At 40.4% G+C, this 13,171-nt stretch overlaps 1 protein-coding gene across 1 annotated transcript; it reads right to left on the minus strand.

The window, feature by feature from the left end:
* Positions 1 to 507: 507 nt before the first annotated feature.
* Positions 508 to 12,627, minus strand: api5 (apoptosis inhibitor 5). Its single transcript, XM_041796641.1, has 14 exons — positions 12,308 to 12,627; positions 9,859 to 10,020; positions 9,652 to 9,745; positions 9,472 to 9,537; positions 8,848 to 8,999; positions 8,192 to 8,398; positions 7,961 to 8,065; positions 5,262 to 5,351; positions 4,354 to 4,535; positions 4,136 to 4,229; positions 3,997 to 4,053; positions 3,593 to 3,672; positions 3,339 to 3,481; positions 508 to 1,124 (listed from the first exon to the last, which is right to left on the minus strand). Exons 1-14 carry the CDS (start codon positions 12,377 to 12,379, stop codon positions 1,048 to 1,050), a joined length of 1,581 nt encoding a protein of 526 aa, XP_041652575.1. The 5' UTR covers positions 12,380 to 12,627; the 3' UTR covers positions 508 to 1,047.
* Between the last annotated feature and the right edge of the window lie 544 nt (positions 12,628 to 13,171).

Here is a 13,171-nt window from a genome sequence, read left to right on the forward strand (position 1 = left end):
TAAGCATTACTCAGGGTGCAAAAAGACAAAACGAGCCTCCGCCACCAGCAGCAGTGTGTAAAAATGTGCTCCAAACATGGCAGCGACTATTTATGGCTGCGTCAATTATTAAGAGCCTGATCTACCTCTTTCTACTTCAAAGCTGCAGCACCCACCCCCAGCACCTACACACACACAAAAACACTTACTGGGCTAAGAGGGGGAGTCTGTTGATGCAGACATGTAGACAGCAGTGAAGCTTGTTTGTTGATGTGTGTTTTCTAAATGTAGACAGCAGATTGTGGGCTAAATTTACCCTCCATTCACACTGCTTTGATATAAATATAAGCGTAGAGGGGGAGAGGAGAGGATAAATGTGATGAATGAGTGGGTGAGTGAATGAAAAGAGGCGGGGATAAGAGAGGTGCGTTGAGGAGAGGTTTTTAAACATGCAGAGGAGGAGAAGAGAGGACATTTAAAGCTGTAGGAAATGTTATCTGCTTAAAAAAGCTACGGAAACACCACAGGTTCATACTTCCATACAAGTTTATGATAAAAATCCAATGAAACAACATCATTGATTCATACAAAGTAGCATAGTCATCCAATTCAACTTAAGCTCTAATAAAAAACAAAACAAGATTAAATAAAAAGGTAGAAAGAAATGCATTCAACATGTTGCAAAATGAGAGGGTCTTTATCTTTTCCTACAACAATCTGACAAAAATATTCATCAGTTACACGTTGGCAGTCTTTTGTTCCACAAAAATACACAATAAAATTTTAAAAAATCAATGGGGGGGGAGAAAAACATTTAGTTTCTTTTGAGCTGGCCAGGAGGAACACGAGGAGTTAAAGTTAAATAGTCTTGGACTGAAGTCTGAAGACCAGAAACCAAACCCACACCGCCCCTCCAGGAAATGATAATCTTGATTTGTGGGTTGAACAGTGGAAAGATGTGGAGACCAGTTAAAAAACAGAAGAGGAGGTGACAAATAGTCCATCTTGGTGAGGAAAAGATCTCAATGTGATGCAGTTCAATGAGCAATATGTACTGTGTGGTAGGGATCAGTAGATCCGGCCTCGGCTCCTGTTGCCTCTGGATCCAAAACCTCGTCCTCGGCCACCCCTGAAGCCGCCGCGCTCTGCAGATGGAAAAATAAACAGGGCTTTGGTAAGATGGATTAAATTCAAATTCATATATTTTAGAATATCTTACATTTCACTGTTAAATCATGTTTACCTGAATAAAAGCCTACAGTTAAAGTACATAAGCAGAAAACTTTTACAATAAAGTATTGTGTATATGATGCCCTTTTCATTCTTGTTTATTCATATAAATGGTCACTATGGTCTTTATTCTGGTGCAAGCAGTATAACGCTATTAAGTGCTGAGATTTGTGCTAATATGATCCCAGGTCCAGGTCCAGCTGCCCTCATCTCCCATTAAACGCCACCTGATGGGACTAGAAATGAACCCCAGTTCACTCACTGTACAGTATATTTCAAGCAGCTGCTTCATGGCTCACAACCTGCTGTGATACACAGCGACCCAGATGCTGGTGTCACTTTTTAGCATCTTTTCTCCATCATGAGGCCATAACCCTGCGTTTAAAGAAAATGCTAGCATACTAAGAGGTAAACTGATATTAAGCTTGTGGACCGCTGGTCCCCTTAAAGCCTATTGTATCATATTAGATATGCACTTTTATGAGACCTCCGTCTAATCAACACAAGTAATAATGTCCTTAAAAACCTTCTGAATACAATCTAATAAATGATAAAAATGCCCTCTAGTGGGCAGAGCAACTTGAGTAACCCAAAAAGACAATTTAAACCTTTACCTCCCCAGAAGAAGCCTAAAAACCTCAACTTATACACCAGCGTGACCAACAATCTGGATTTTATTAATTGCTGCACCGTCTCTTAGTCACCCCAAACTTGTCTTTGGCCTTTTTGTACCTCAGTCTCTCTTCACTGAAGTGTCAGATAAAAAGAGGCTGAGATTATGGCGATTTATTCAGCACAACAGTTCTACCACATGTACTTTCACATGGGTTTTTTATGAAAGCAGAATAACTTTTTGATACTATCAATAGTGGAAAGTGATGTCAGACTCCCTACTTTGCAACTGTCTTGTCTGCAATATAACCTTGACGCCTTGGTCATTTTTGAGACAGCTAATTTGCAAAAGAAAGGACACTCCGTCTTAAAATATGGTAGTGTTTCGAGTGTCTTAAGTCAATTTCAGACCAAAGATTTGCAACAAGCTGAAACAGCTTGCAACGGGTCATGTTGCAACGTTCTAAACGTCTGTCTGTCTACACCACTGCAAATGAAGGAGCAACAACTCTCACAGTCACTCAGTTTAAAGACTTTTATTTCTGAAGTAACCACAGAATAAATCTCTTTTCAAGAGGGACAGTACTGCACATTAACCATTTTTTCCTGGCATCTTCAACGTCTTGATAATGCCTAACATCTGGCTGTACTTATTCTGCTCTTCACTAACTTACTGTCATCACAGTTATGGTGTGGCAGTGAAATTTCATGGCATGTACAATCACAAATATAAACTCTTGTAAAGAATAATTAACTTTCCAAGGTAAAATTTAGCCAATACAGCTTTGAATTTGTCATGTATCAGCTCACAGTAGCACACGTCTGGCTTTATGTGCACAGCTGATGAAGGAGGCAAGAGTGTTTAAGGGCTGAAGTTTTCATGAGAAAAGTTTGAAAAAAGGGAAAAGATTGAAATATCAATTACCAAAAATCACTAAACGATTTTAACCAAAGGAATAGTCTACTTTGAACAAATATTTATTGGCATCTAAAGCCTTTCAAGTCGTGACTTCCAATAACGCGAAACATGGTGACTATAGACTCAACTTTTGTCTTGTTTAAAAAGAAAACAACTCAGTGCTGTTCTTTGTTCTTCTTTTAACGAAGAATTCTGAGTTCAAGTTCTGATAAAACTTATGCTTTAGCAGCATCAATGCAAATCTCTTCCGGCATAATTGCACCGGGCTCTTGCTGCTGCTTGTTTACGTCACGACTCTACCATGCCTGAAAGTACTGCCCCTCATCGCTGATTGGTCCTGTCACTTTCTAACCGGGCCCAAACGGTTCAGATGGTAGCTTGACAAGATGGATTCGCCAGTGAAAAACAAGGAAATGGGCATATCCATCTGCTTTGCAAGGTTATGATGCATATGTATGCATACAGCATGTATGCACTGTGCATGTATGTAAATGTATGCATGTGCAAAAAAACTTAGCACAACCTGATGAGCGCGACGGGACAATTTTTTTGCTATTATTTACAAGGAATTGAAAAAGTTTCACCAAGTTTTGCTCACCGTAGTTAAAATTGCCGATGGAGGCGCTGTACTTGCCGCTGGGGGGGTTATAGATTTGCCGTGCGTCCCTCCGGTGCTGAGGAGAGATCTGTTTTTTTGTGCTTCCACCGGAGCCCATCTCCTCACCTGAGGGACGCTTGGGTCTAAAAACACAAAAGAAAAAGCAGAAGATTACCTAAAGGGGCAGCAGATACCCTAAAATCAAAATGATTTCATCTCTTTACATCAGCTATGAGAGCTAAGAGAAGACTTACGCTACTGCCTCTGACTTCTGGACCGGCTTCCAGGACAGGGTGACTGTGCTCTTGAAGGATGGAGGGTTGTGGAAGAGATCCTGGAACAAATTAGAAAAAGATGAGACAAATCTCATAAAGAGAAGTACTACCTGGAATTAAAAAATACTTTGTTTAACAATTCAGCCAGATGAAACAAAAGATGTGGAAGTTTTTTAAATCTTCTTTAGGGCTATACAAAATCTTGACTTCTTAGTCCAAGGACCAGCAAAACAATACAAAACTTAAACCACATCATCATATTTATGTCATAATCGTTGCACTCTGAAGTAATCTTCAAACATGGACAACTTTATTGTGTAATGTTTTGTTGTACCAGCAGACAGGCTCTTTAATTTTCTAGTCAGTGTTTATGAAGATCTTACCTTAATGAGGACATTGATGTTATTTGTGATCTTTAGAGCCACAACTTTGATCTTGTTCTGATGACAAAAAAAAGTTCACATTAGAGATTTTCATAGCAGAATAATCAGAGCAGAAACTTAAATTGAAATGTTGCATTACCTCTTCTGTCTTCAGAGCATCTCCCGTCTTGCCTTGCAGTGCTACTCGCAGCTGTCTGATGTAAACCTGCAGGCCTCTGGCAAAATACTGTAACCTGATAGAACACAAGAAAACATCATTACTGTGTGAAAAATGAGCATTTTTGGGTGTAATCGTACTCCAAAATAAGCTAAATAATTTTTCTAGTGCCATGGGACACTTAAGATTGACTTCCTCACCTGATCTTGAAGTCTTTTAGGCGTTCAGCGTCGACTTTATCGATGAGAAAGTCCGGCAGCTTCTTTCCCAGCTGGTGGAAGGCGAAGAGGAGACACTCGACGTAACTGAACTGAAGTTTGGGCTCTTCGTTTGCTGGGTTCTCCCCGTTCTCCACCTCTTCTGGTGGCAGAGGCATGTACTCCTACACAAACACAAAAAAATTAAAACTGAACTTTGTTCTTGTCCCCCCACAGATAGTCTAAAAAGCAGAAGAAACTCGACGTATGAGAGAAAGGAATGAAGGTCGTTCTCAACAAGTCTCTGTTGGAAAACAAAGCGACCCAGACCCAAATTTGCTGCTGATTGCTCGAGGTTTTCCTTCAGAAATCTTCCCATATCCTTCTTTCTCCATGATTCCTTCCACCTTTATGAAAATTCAGTCCCGCTTGAAGGCATCTCTTCTGTAGAAGTGGATTTTTCTTGGCCCATTCCTGTTCAGGGCTCTGGTGATGGTCTTCTTATAGACTACAATTCCTGACTTGGCTAAGTCCTTCACTAGAGTCTTGGCAAACCTGATCAAGAGCCTCTCTTTCAGTGACAACATTACAACAAAATTATTCCTACATATACATATCTACCTCCTCAAATATCAAGTAAAGTTTGTTTGACCAAGAAAAGCTGTGGAAATCGAAAAACTATTCAAACAAGATGTAGATGAGGTAGAGTGATTATGTGGTGCTCTTGACTGTCAAATACTAGCAAATTCATTTTGACCCTCTTTACAGTAAAAACAATGATCTCCAACAAGAGGCTACTAAAAAGATGACATAAAATTTCAGAATAAAACAGGAAATGAATCTGCCGGTGGATCTTTATTTTAAGAACACTATCCTGTGATATTCAAGTAACAGACTACGGGTTCTCTTACCAGCAGCTTGGTAAACAGCATGTTGAGGTTGGCCTCCAGCTTCTCCATGTCTCCACAGAATGGACTCATCTCAGCCAGCAGCTTCAGCACCTACACACAAACACAGAGCTCAGCAGATCCCCTCACACTGTAATGTGCATTGCTAATTAGAAACAGTGTTGCGTGGTGCAGACTAATGACCCATTAACAACATGCAGTTGGCTGACACCTCTGACAGGTGGCTGCCACGCTGACTTTGTTTACTACTACAACCGCTCACCAAATGTCAGACATTAGGAGGATCGGCCTCACAACGATGGACATACTGGTCAGATTTCTCAGGAGTGAGGGTTCAAAAACACACTTAGAGATTCGGGTTAGGAGATGAGTCTTAATTTAATTGCAACACTGAAAATCTGATGCACACTTTAGGAGTTAGTGCTCTGTAATGAGCGTTTGGTTCCGTCCAATTGTGATCACCCTGGTCAGCCAGTCATGAGGTTGGGGGCAGGCGGAGCAAAAGAAAAAAAAAAACAGTGCAAGCACACAGCTGACTGATACTGCTGCAGGAGAGAGAGGGGCAATACACACAAACTTTTGCAGAACATGTTATATTCTGATAATTTTACAGCAGTTATGCTCCAAGTCAGTGGTTCTCAACTAGTTGAACCACAGGACTCACCATCAACTCCTCAAGGAGAACTGCGACCCAAATGTTGGAGATTTTTTTTGGTCAGACGTATTTCATAAAAAAATAGTACAGCTGGGGTTTAAGACAGTACAAACGGTGTTACAAAGCAATGAAAGAGGACAAAACATGCATGTTTTATAGAGTCTCAGACAATTTGGTGTCTTTTTTTTTTTCCCCCAGGCACACATCCGCAACCCACCAGTTGAGAAACACTGCTCTAAGTAACTTAGAAACAGTGCTTCTGCTGAGTGTTTCTACTCTGCCTCTTCTCACAGCATCAATGCCCGCAGCCAGTTTAATTCACCAGTTGGTAAATAGGGACCGTTTTTTGGGCAAACCAGGAGAAAAATTAAACTGTGACAGCTTTGGGACCTAAACATACTAATTGTTACGTGAAATAACAAATCAAGCAGGAGGTCTGCTAGGAACTAGCTGATAGGGAGAATATTCCACCACCTGTTGGAAAGCCAGACACACTTTGATCAATAATTTGATTCTCCACAGCTGTTAGCATACTGTGACAAGGACAGTTGACTAAGTTATTTATTACTAGGGATGCACAGGGTTAACTGATAAAACAGTTAAACTTGTTTATCAAATTAGCCGGCTTGGGATTCACTAGTCAGTTAAAGTAATTACCAATCTTTTTTTTATAAACAGGGGCTTGAACTCCCAGTCTATAATGCTCTTTAAAACTGTAATGAACCTCCCGCTACAACAGGCTGCAGTAGCCTCAGTTAATGACCGCTGCCTTCCTCTCTAGCACATCACCGAATGTAAACATGAGAAGCCCAGCAGTGGCTTAGCGGTTAGCGTGTAGTAGGAACACCGCAGTACGACAGTTTTCCAAAGTAGTAAATGTAACTAAAGTGGTATGTAGGCTGTAGAGGGTTGAACTCACGTGTAACTACTCACCCGATGTGAGAAGAGGCCACATATAAAAGTAAGATATTAATCTGCAAAGAGGGACAAAGGCGGGCGACACTAGCTTTTAATACTACCCATGCTGTAGAGGGAATATCACAGTAACATCACATCCACTAAGACAATGACCCTGTAAGGACTTTGACTGTTTTCTAGGGATTTTCTCCTCTTTGGTCAGTTAGACGAAATGTAAATAAGCGTTTAGTTGAAAAGGGAAACAGATGCATAGAACATCCTTAATTATAACCGTACTAAACATCTATTATCACCCTGACATTTGAAATCTCAGGCAGATGCTATGCCTGCTTGACCCTAGGCCTGCTGAGCTTCCACTGGTGCCTGTTTGGCTGGCTGCAGGGACCACCATTCCCTGATGTTTCGCCCCTTGTCCCAGAGCATCTCCTGATGGCAGCGCAGTGAACAGGGACGTCTCCCTGTAGCCAGCCCTCTTCAAGAGTTTGCAGCTCTCCATGCCTTGTCCCATCCTTACTTATTTGCATCACCCCTACATGACCAGTAGACCTCACAAGTGCTCAGAGCAGGGTCCACTTGTTGTCCTATTTGTCTGACTAAAAACAAAGGTAATTATGTCTTTGGTAATTCTGTCCCCAACTCTCAGAAGTTTTCTTTCAAACTTCAAGCTTTAAAAAGCCATTTTGAACACGTCGTTTGACCACCTGATGTAATTTTTTATCTTGTAGTTTCTTTAAGTTTTACTTGAGCTTGTTTTGAGAAATGCTGACCTTGTTTCTGTTATTGTGTTGTTTTTAAGCACTTTGTGATTTGTACGATATTAAGTATTTTTGCTAACTTAATAACGTGACCCAATAACTTACTAAATGATTGCAGAGTGAATATCCCATCTCTACCAACATTGTGTCAAAAGAGGAAGCAAATAAGCAGCAATCAACCCTAGAAAGTCAAAGTAACATGCTGTTCGTTTGCTGTTCTCATGAAACCAGCTGCTCCAGACTGGGTGGGGTCAGGTTTCAGAATCTGATCCAGTGAGTCTGAATGCGCTGCTGTCACATGGAGCAAAACCACGGTGCAGACCGATCGTGTCACACATGGATAATGTGGCTTTCAGGAGTAGGACAGTACTCACCTCCAACTGTATGTCCAGCTCAGCTACAGGACTCGTCAGGGCGCTGAGGTTTGGCAGGACGTGTTCGCAGAAGTAGGTTACAAAACGTGTGGAATGAACATTTTTCTACAAGACAGGAAAAACCAAGGTGTAAGGTTTACACTTTAACTCAAAAAATGATATATTATAAATATATCTTAAAGGTTTAGACACTTTTTGATCAGTTAACTTAAATGTGTTTGGTATACTCACTGAAAACAGGGGTAAGGCTTGGCGCGTGCACTGCAGCAGGCGATCGACGGTGTCTGGATCACCTGGATTCAGAGCCTGCTCCAGGAAAGCCTGCTCCACCACCAGCTCTACCAACTGCTGCCGTCCGTTAACCGTCTGCAGGACTCGCAGGCCTGACACGACACGCATCAACAACACAAACTCCTCTCCTGTCACATCCTCCAGCACCTGAGGAAGCAGCATCAATAAGTCTCCATGTTGTTTTTGAAGGTTTAGGAAATACTTGGATCATATTTTGAACTTCAGATGACACAGTTCATTTCCAAAATAGATTTTCTTCAAAGAAGAAGCTGAGATACAGTTGAAGGCATAACATAAAACTACCCCCCCTTTTACATGTAACTTAACACAATGCTTTCAGACAACACCTATTACACTAGGGGAGAATGACACTCAGAAATGCACTAAACAGCTTCACAAATTTAAAAAACAAAAACACATTTTAGCACACAAAAGAGATTTCATGCTGCACCTCCATGGAGAATTCAGCAGAGCAATCAGGTTTTACCAGCTGTTGTTTTCAAACATTCTCATTTGAATCCATCAGTTTGACATGAAGTACTCTAGTCATTCACTTAAAATCAAAGACCATTACTCAATTCCTAATATGTGTTCACCTTCTTTGTCTCTGCAAACACGTACTCCTCCACCTCTTTTGTCAAAACGTCCTCTGGTAGAGTCTTCAGTTTAGCGGACAGAAACTTGATGGCCCGTTCCCGTACGATGTCCTCGCCCTGCAGGATCTGAGAGAAGAGACCCCCGAGAGTACCTGAATGACGGCACACGGGAGCAGAAGAGATGGGATTTAGTGAAAACTATTAAACTATTTATTATTTGATTATTTAAAACGCTATGGGGGAATAAATTAATATACATTTAATACATGATGAAACTCATTTAATACTTGTAAACTTCACATTTTAAAGCAATATTTTTTGTTTAAACTATCACCAGTATCAAAAGGCTGGAAGAAAGCGCACCAGTTGGGTGTACATAATAAATCAGTCTCTTTTCTCTTGCTTTAAAAGTGTAAATTCATGCCTGACTGCTAAACCAGATATAAGACTGTCATGGAGAAATATGAAAGTCAAAGCTTAAAGATAGCAAAGCTTTGTTGGGGTGCTGCTGTGGACATGCATCATGAAAACACCGTAAAACTGATGTCTGAATATAATTATTTTTTCTGATATTTACTGAAAACAAGTAGAATGGCCATCCTTTTTTAACTAACAAAGACTTACCTTTTGCGTCAATCTTGAAGATAGAAATAAGTGCTGCATTCACTTGGTTAAATTCTGCTGTATCATCTGAAATTGGAAACAAACGACTTCTTTTAAAGTCATTTCTAAAGAAAATTAGAACTAGAACAAAATAAATCAGACTAAAGCACTGCTAGTTGTCTGTCAAAGAGGATCTCATACCCGTCTGCAGGAGCTGGGTGAGAATATCGGCAACTCTGAGGATGTTGTCTCCGGTTGCAAACCGTGGCAGCTCTTTGATCGCCTGCCGCCGAATCTGGTTAAAGACAAAAAAAGTCACTCTGACGCCCAGTGATCTTAAACGACAAGAAAAGCTGCACAATCACAGCTAAAACATATTTCTACAGAGGAGTGTCCTATAATACTCACAGACACATCTTCATCTTCGCAGAGATCAAGCTGAGCATTAATGGCTGCATCAGACAGCTCGGGGAAGTTGCTGAAAAACTTGGGAATAAACTGTGCTGCCAGGCGCTTCTCTTTCGGTCCACCCTTCACGCCATCCAAGATCACTTGGTATGCATCTTTGTGCTGCAGAACAAAAGAGCAAATTGATAAAATTTGCACAATGTAAATTCTGCAATACATTTTGATTCAAGCTAACTGTGGTGTATGGTTGAACTTGAAAGTAGTTTTTGTCCAAAGCTCTAAGAAACGTCAGAGATAGCTTTAGGTTCTGACTATGCAGAGTGGAGTGCATGTGGATTTGTAAATGCATTCAAAATCTGGTGGTAGCCTCCACTGCCTAATTTCAGACCCCACCGGCCCTCATCAGAGTTTCAGTAATAAACCCCATCCTTAAGAGACATCTCAAACTGTAGTATGTCATATGTGGTGATGGCAAATGTTCTTCTGTAATAAGAAAGAATTATTTTTTTAAATTATTTACACAATTATTAGAGTTCCTAGAGTTGTTTGCACATGGCACATGCCAGTAGGAAAGGTGCCACCAGTGCCTAATTTTCCAATAAACAAATGCAAAAGGTTCTTCACAAATAGGTTACTTGGAGGAAATGCTATGTTATTCAAAGTAAATGTTAAAGTTCAAGGGCCTAACTCATTGGAGGTTATTAGAGTTAGTGGGACACTAGGAAATTATAATAGAATACCTTCAATTTAAAACTCTACGTTGCAAAGTTTGAGTACATAAAAAAGATGTTGTGAAGCTGCTCTGCAGGCTTTTGCCTAATGGGAAATCTCAGTCTCTATTACATTGAGTTTGGCACTACGTTGATGTTTAGCCACTGTGGAAAAGTGCACAAAATGTATTATGTTTCAGCCTCTTGCATACAGAGGTCACACCTTACCTTGCATGTTCCTAGGTTTATTTTTGAGATATTTCTTTGAATCATTTATGATAGGTGTGCATTATGTTGGATTTTTGCTGATAATGGATATTCAACTGTAATTCAGACCTAAAACTTCAGTCCTTTAAACACACAAAATGAAGTTTGAGGAGGAACAAATTATCACATTTCAGTCCTTCAAAAAATACTTTGAAGTGCAAGGAATGGCAAGGAAATGTCTGTTAGTCCATCCTATACTTCTAACTTACTTTTTTATACCGCCAATATCTAAAGATGATAAAGGCAGATTTTATAGCCGAAATACCAGTTTTAAATAGAGGTAGAAACTTTCATACTTACTGTTGTAATAATTCAATTTTTAAGTTTATATCTGTCGATATTGATACCATGCCGATAAAACTCAACATCCCTTATTTATGATGAGACAATTTCATTCACCCACCGTCTTTTCAATGCAGAACTTTCATAAATGACTCAATAATCCAACAAAAACAAAAGCCCTTGGCACCCAATGTGGGCACTTGCTTGAACGTTTTGATTAAATAATTCCAATCCTACACACTTATTAAAAAATGTGGAGTTTTTCTAAAGCTTCAGACACTAAACATCTTTATCAGACAGTCTACGTTGTTAATTAAGCGCAATATTAAAGAGTTACTTATAATTATGACAGTTTCAAGTCTAAAGGAAGAAGCATACAGCGGTGGTATCTTATTGGTGAAATAAAAAAACACCTCGTCTTGCAGATCTTTAAAAACCAACCAATACCCTACTCTGTGACTGAAAAATATTTTCTCCTTGCATTTACGAAAAATGAGGTACTTTGACGTTAAGTTTTTAAATTACGCTTAAGTGTTGAAAGCTGACAGACAAGCACTGAGAAGCTTAGCTGCCAAAGCTCAGATTAATTTCCACAAATATTACCACCAAAGCAAAGTGTTTCGGCGATAACGAATGCTTAAATAAGATGAAAACTACCCTTTTCTGATTTCAGTGTGTATTCAAGCGCTCGCTTGCCGCCTCTCTGAAGGGTCGCGACGGTGAGGCCATTAACATCACTCCTGGGTTTTGGTTTCACTCGCGACCGTGCTAACTTGTGTCTTGATGCCGAATTCGCCTGTGGTTGTCGTAGTTACAGTAGCTGCTGAAAACCTTAACAACCCTTGATAACGTTTAAATTTGTTCATGTTTCATTTTACTACGTTTCTCTTGAGTAATCTTGAGTTTCGTGGGAAAAACTAACCCAAGAGGCATTCGTGATGGCTCCACAACAACTACAGAGGCATAGGGCTGACAGTCACCAGTTAACACGGTCACTCGTTATACCGTAACACCGAACATTGGCGTTACGTTAGCGTTAGCTACAATTAGCCTAGCGCAATCACAACAATGTTTTGCTGCTTAAGTTATACGTGCTAGCAGGAATGTGGGCATATACATGTATTTTACCAGAAAAATAAGGCTCTCAGGTAAAAGGCCTTACAATATGGGATTTTTTTTCCTTTATGTACCTGGCTGAGGTTGTCCTTTGCATCAGCAAGGATCCCGTAGCTCCGGTAGAGATCCTCGATAGTGACCGCCATCAGCGTGCGTCCGGATGCCTGCCGCTCACAGATAACACCACCGATAAAACCTCAGAGAAAAAAAACCCAGCCGGGTTACTTCCACTCTTTTTGACTCAACTGCTTCCCAAACAACGCCGTTTTTTCTCGGTATGTGCGCTCCTAGACGGGGGAACGGGAGATGAAATTTCGAGAATCCCGTGAATGAACACCCCCCACAGTCCTCCTCTCTTCCCGCACTGCTCTATGGCGTGTCGGTTACGATGCTACGGAACAATGAGTAGGGGGCATGCGCGGGCTGGGCGAATCACTGGGAGAAGCTGGACACACGTGACTACGAGTGTGCGCTAAACTGGTGCGCAAGAAAGCAGATAATAAGGGATGGAAAAAAATCCATTCACGTTAACTGACTAAAGTTAGAAAACCACCGCTATTCCTTCCAAGTCAAAATTGTAAGAGAAAAAAATAATTGTGACATAAAAGTCGATATTCTGAGGGATATTGTCGACATATGCGATGGCTTAGTCATAATTGTGGGATAAGAAGTCCAAACTATGAGTTAAAAAAGTCACAATTATAAGATAGAAAGTGGTTATTATGTGATTAAAAGTAAACAAGTTTTCTGTCATAATTAGGACTTATTGGTACATAATTTTTCTTTCCGTTAAGGCTGTCAAGACTAATCAAGGTCAAATAAAACTAATTAAGGTCCCAAACTAGTGCACCATTTCCTTTTTTTCCACAATTAACCTTGTTTTTTTGTCCCTTTCAACACACTATGGTTACTCCTGGTCTGGGTCTCCCTACAGCCAC

The sequence above is a fragment of the Cheilinus undulatus genome, linkage group 9, assembly GCF_018320785.1.
Source record: "Cheilinus undulatus linkage group 9, ASM1832078v1, whole genome shotgun sequence".
NCBI classification, from domain to species: domain Eukaryota; kingdom Metazoa; phylum Chordata; class Actinopteri; order Labriformes; family Labridae; genus Cheilinus; species Cheilinus undulatus.

Bases quoted from the DNA above. Each gene is read 5' to 3' on its own strand.
- api5 (XM_041796641.1), bottom strand. From the start codon at position 12,379: ATGGCGGTCACTATCGAGGATCTCTACCGGAGCTACGGGATCCTTGCT. The intron at 8,066-8,191 runs GTGAGTATACCA...CCTGTCTTGTAG, and splicing joins AAGCCTTACCCCTGTTTTCA to AAAAATGTTCATTCCACACG. The intron at 4,054-4,135 runs GTAATGCAACAT...TTTTGTCATCAG, and splicing joins ATGCTCTGAAGACAGAAGAG to AACAAGATCAAAGTTGTGGC.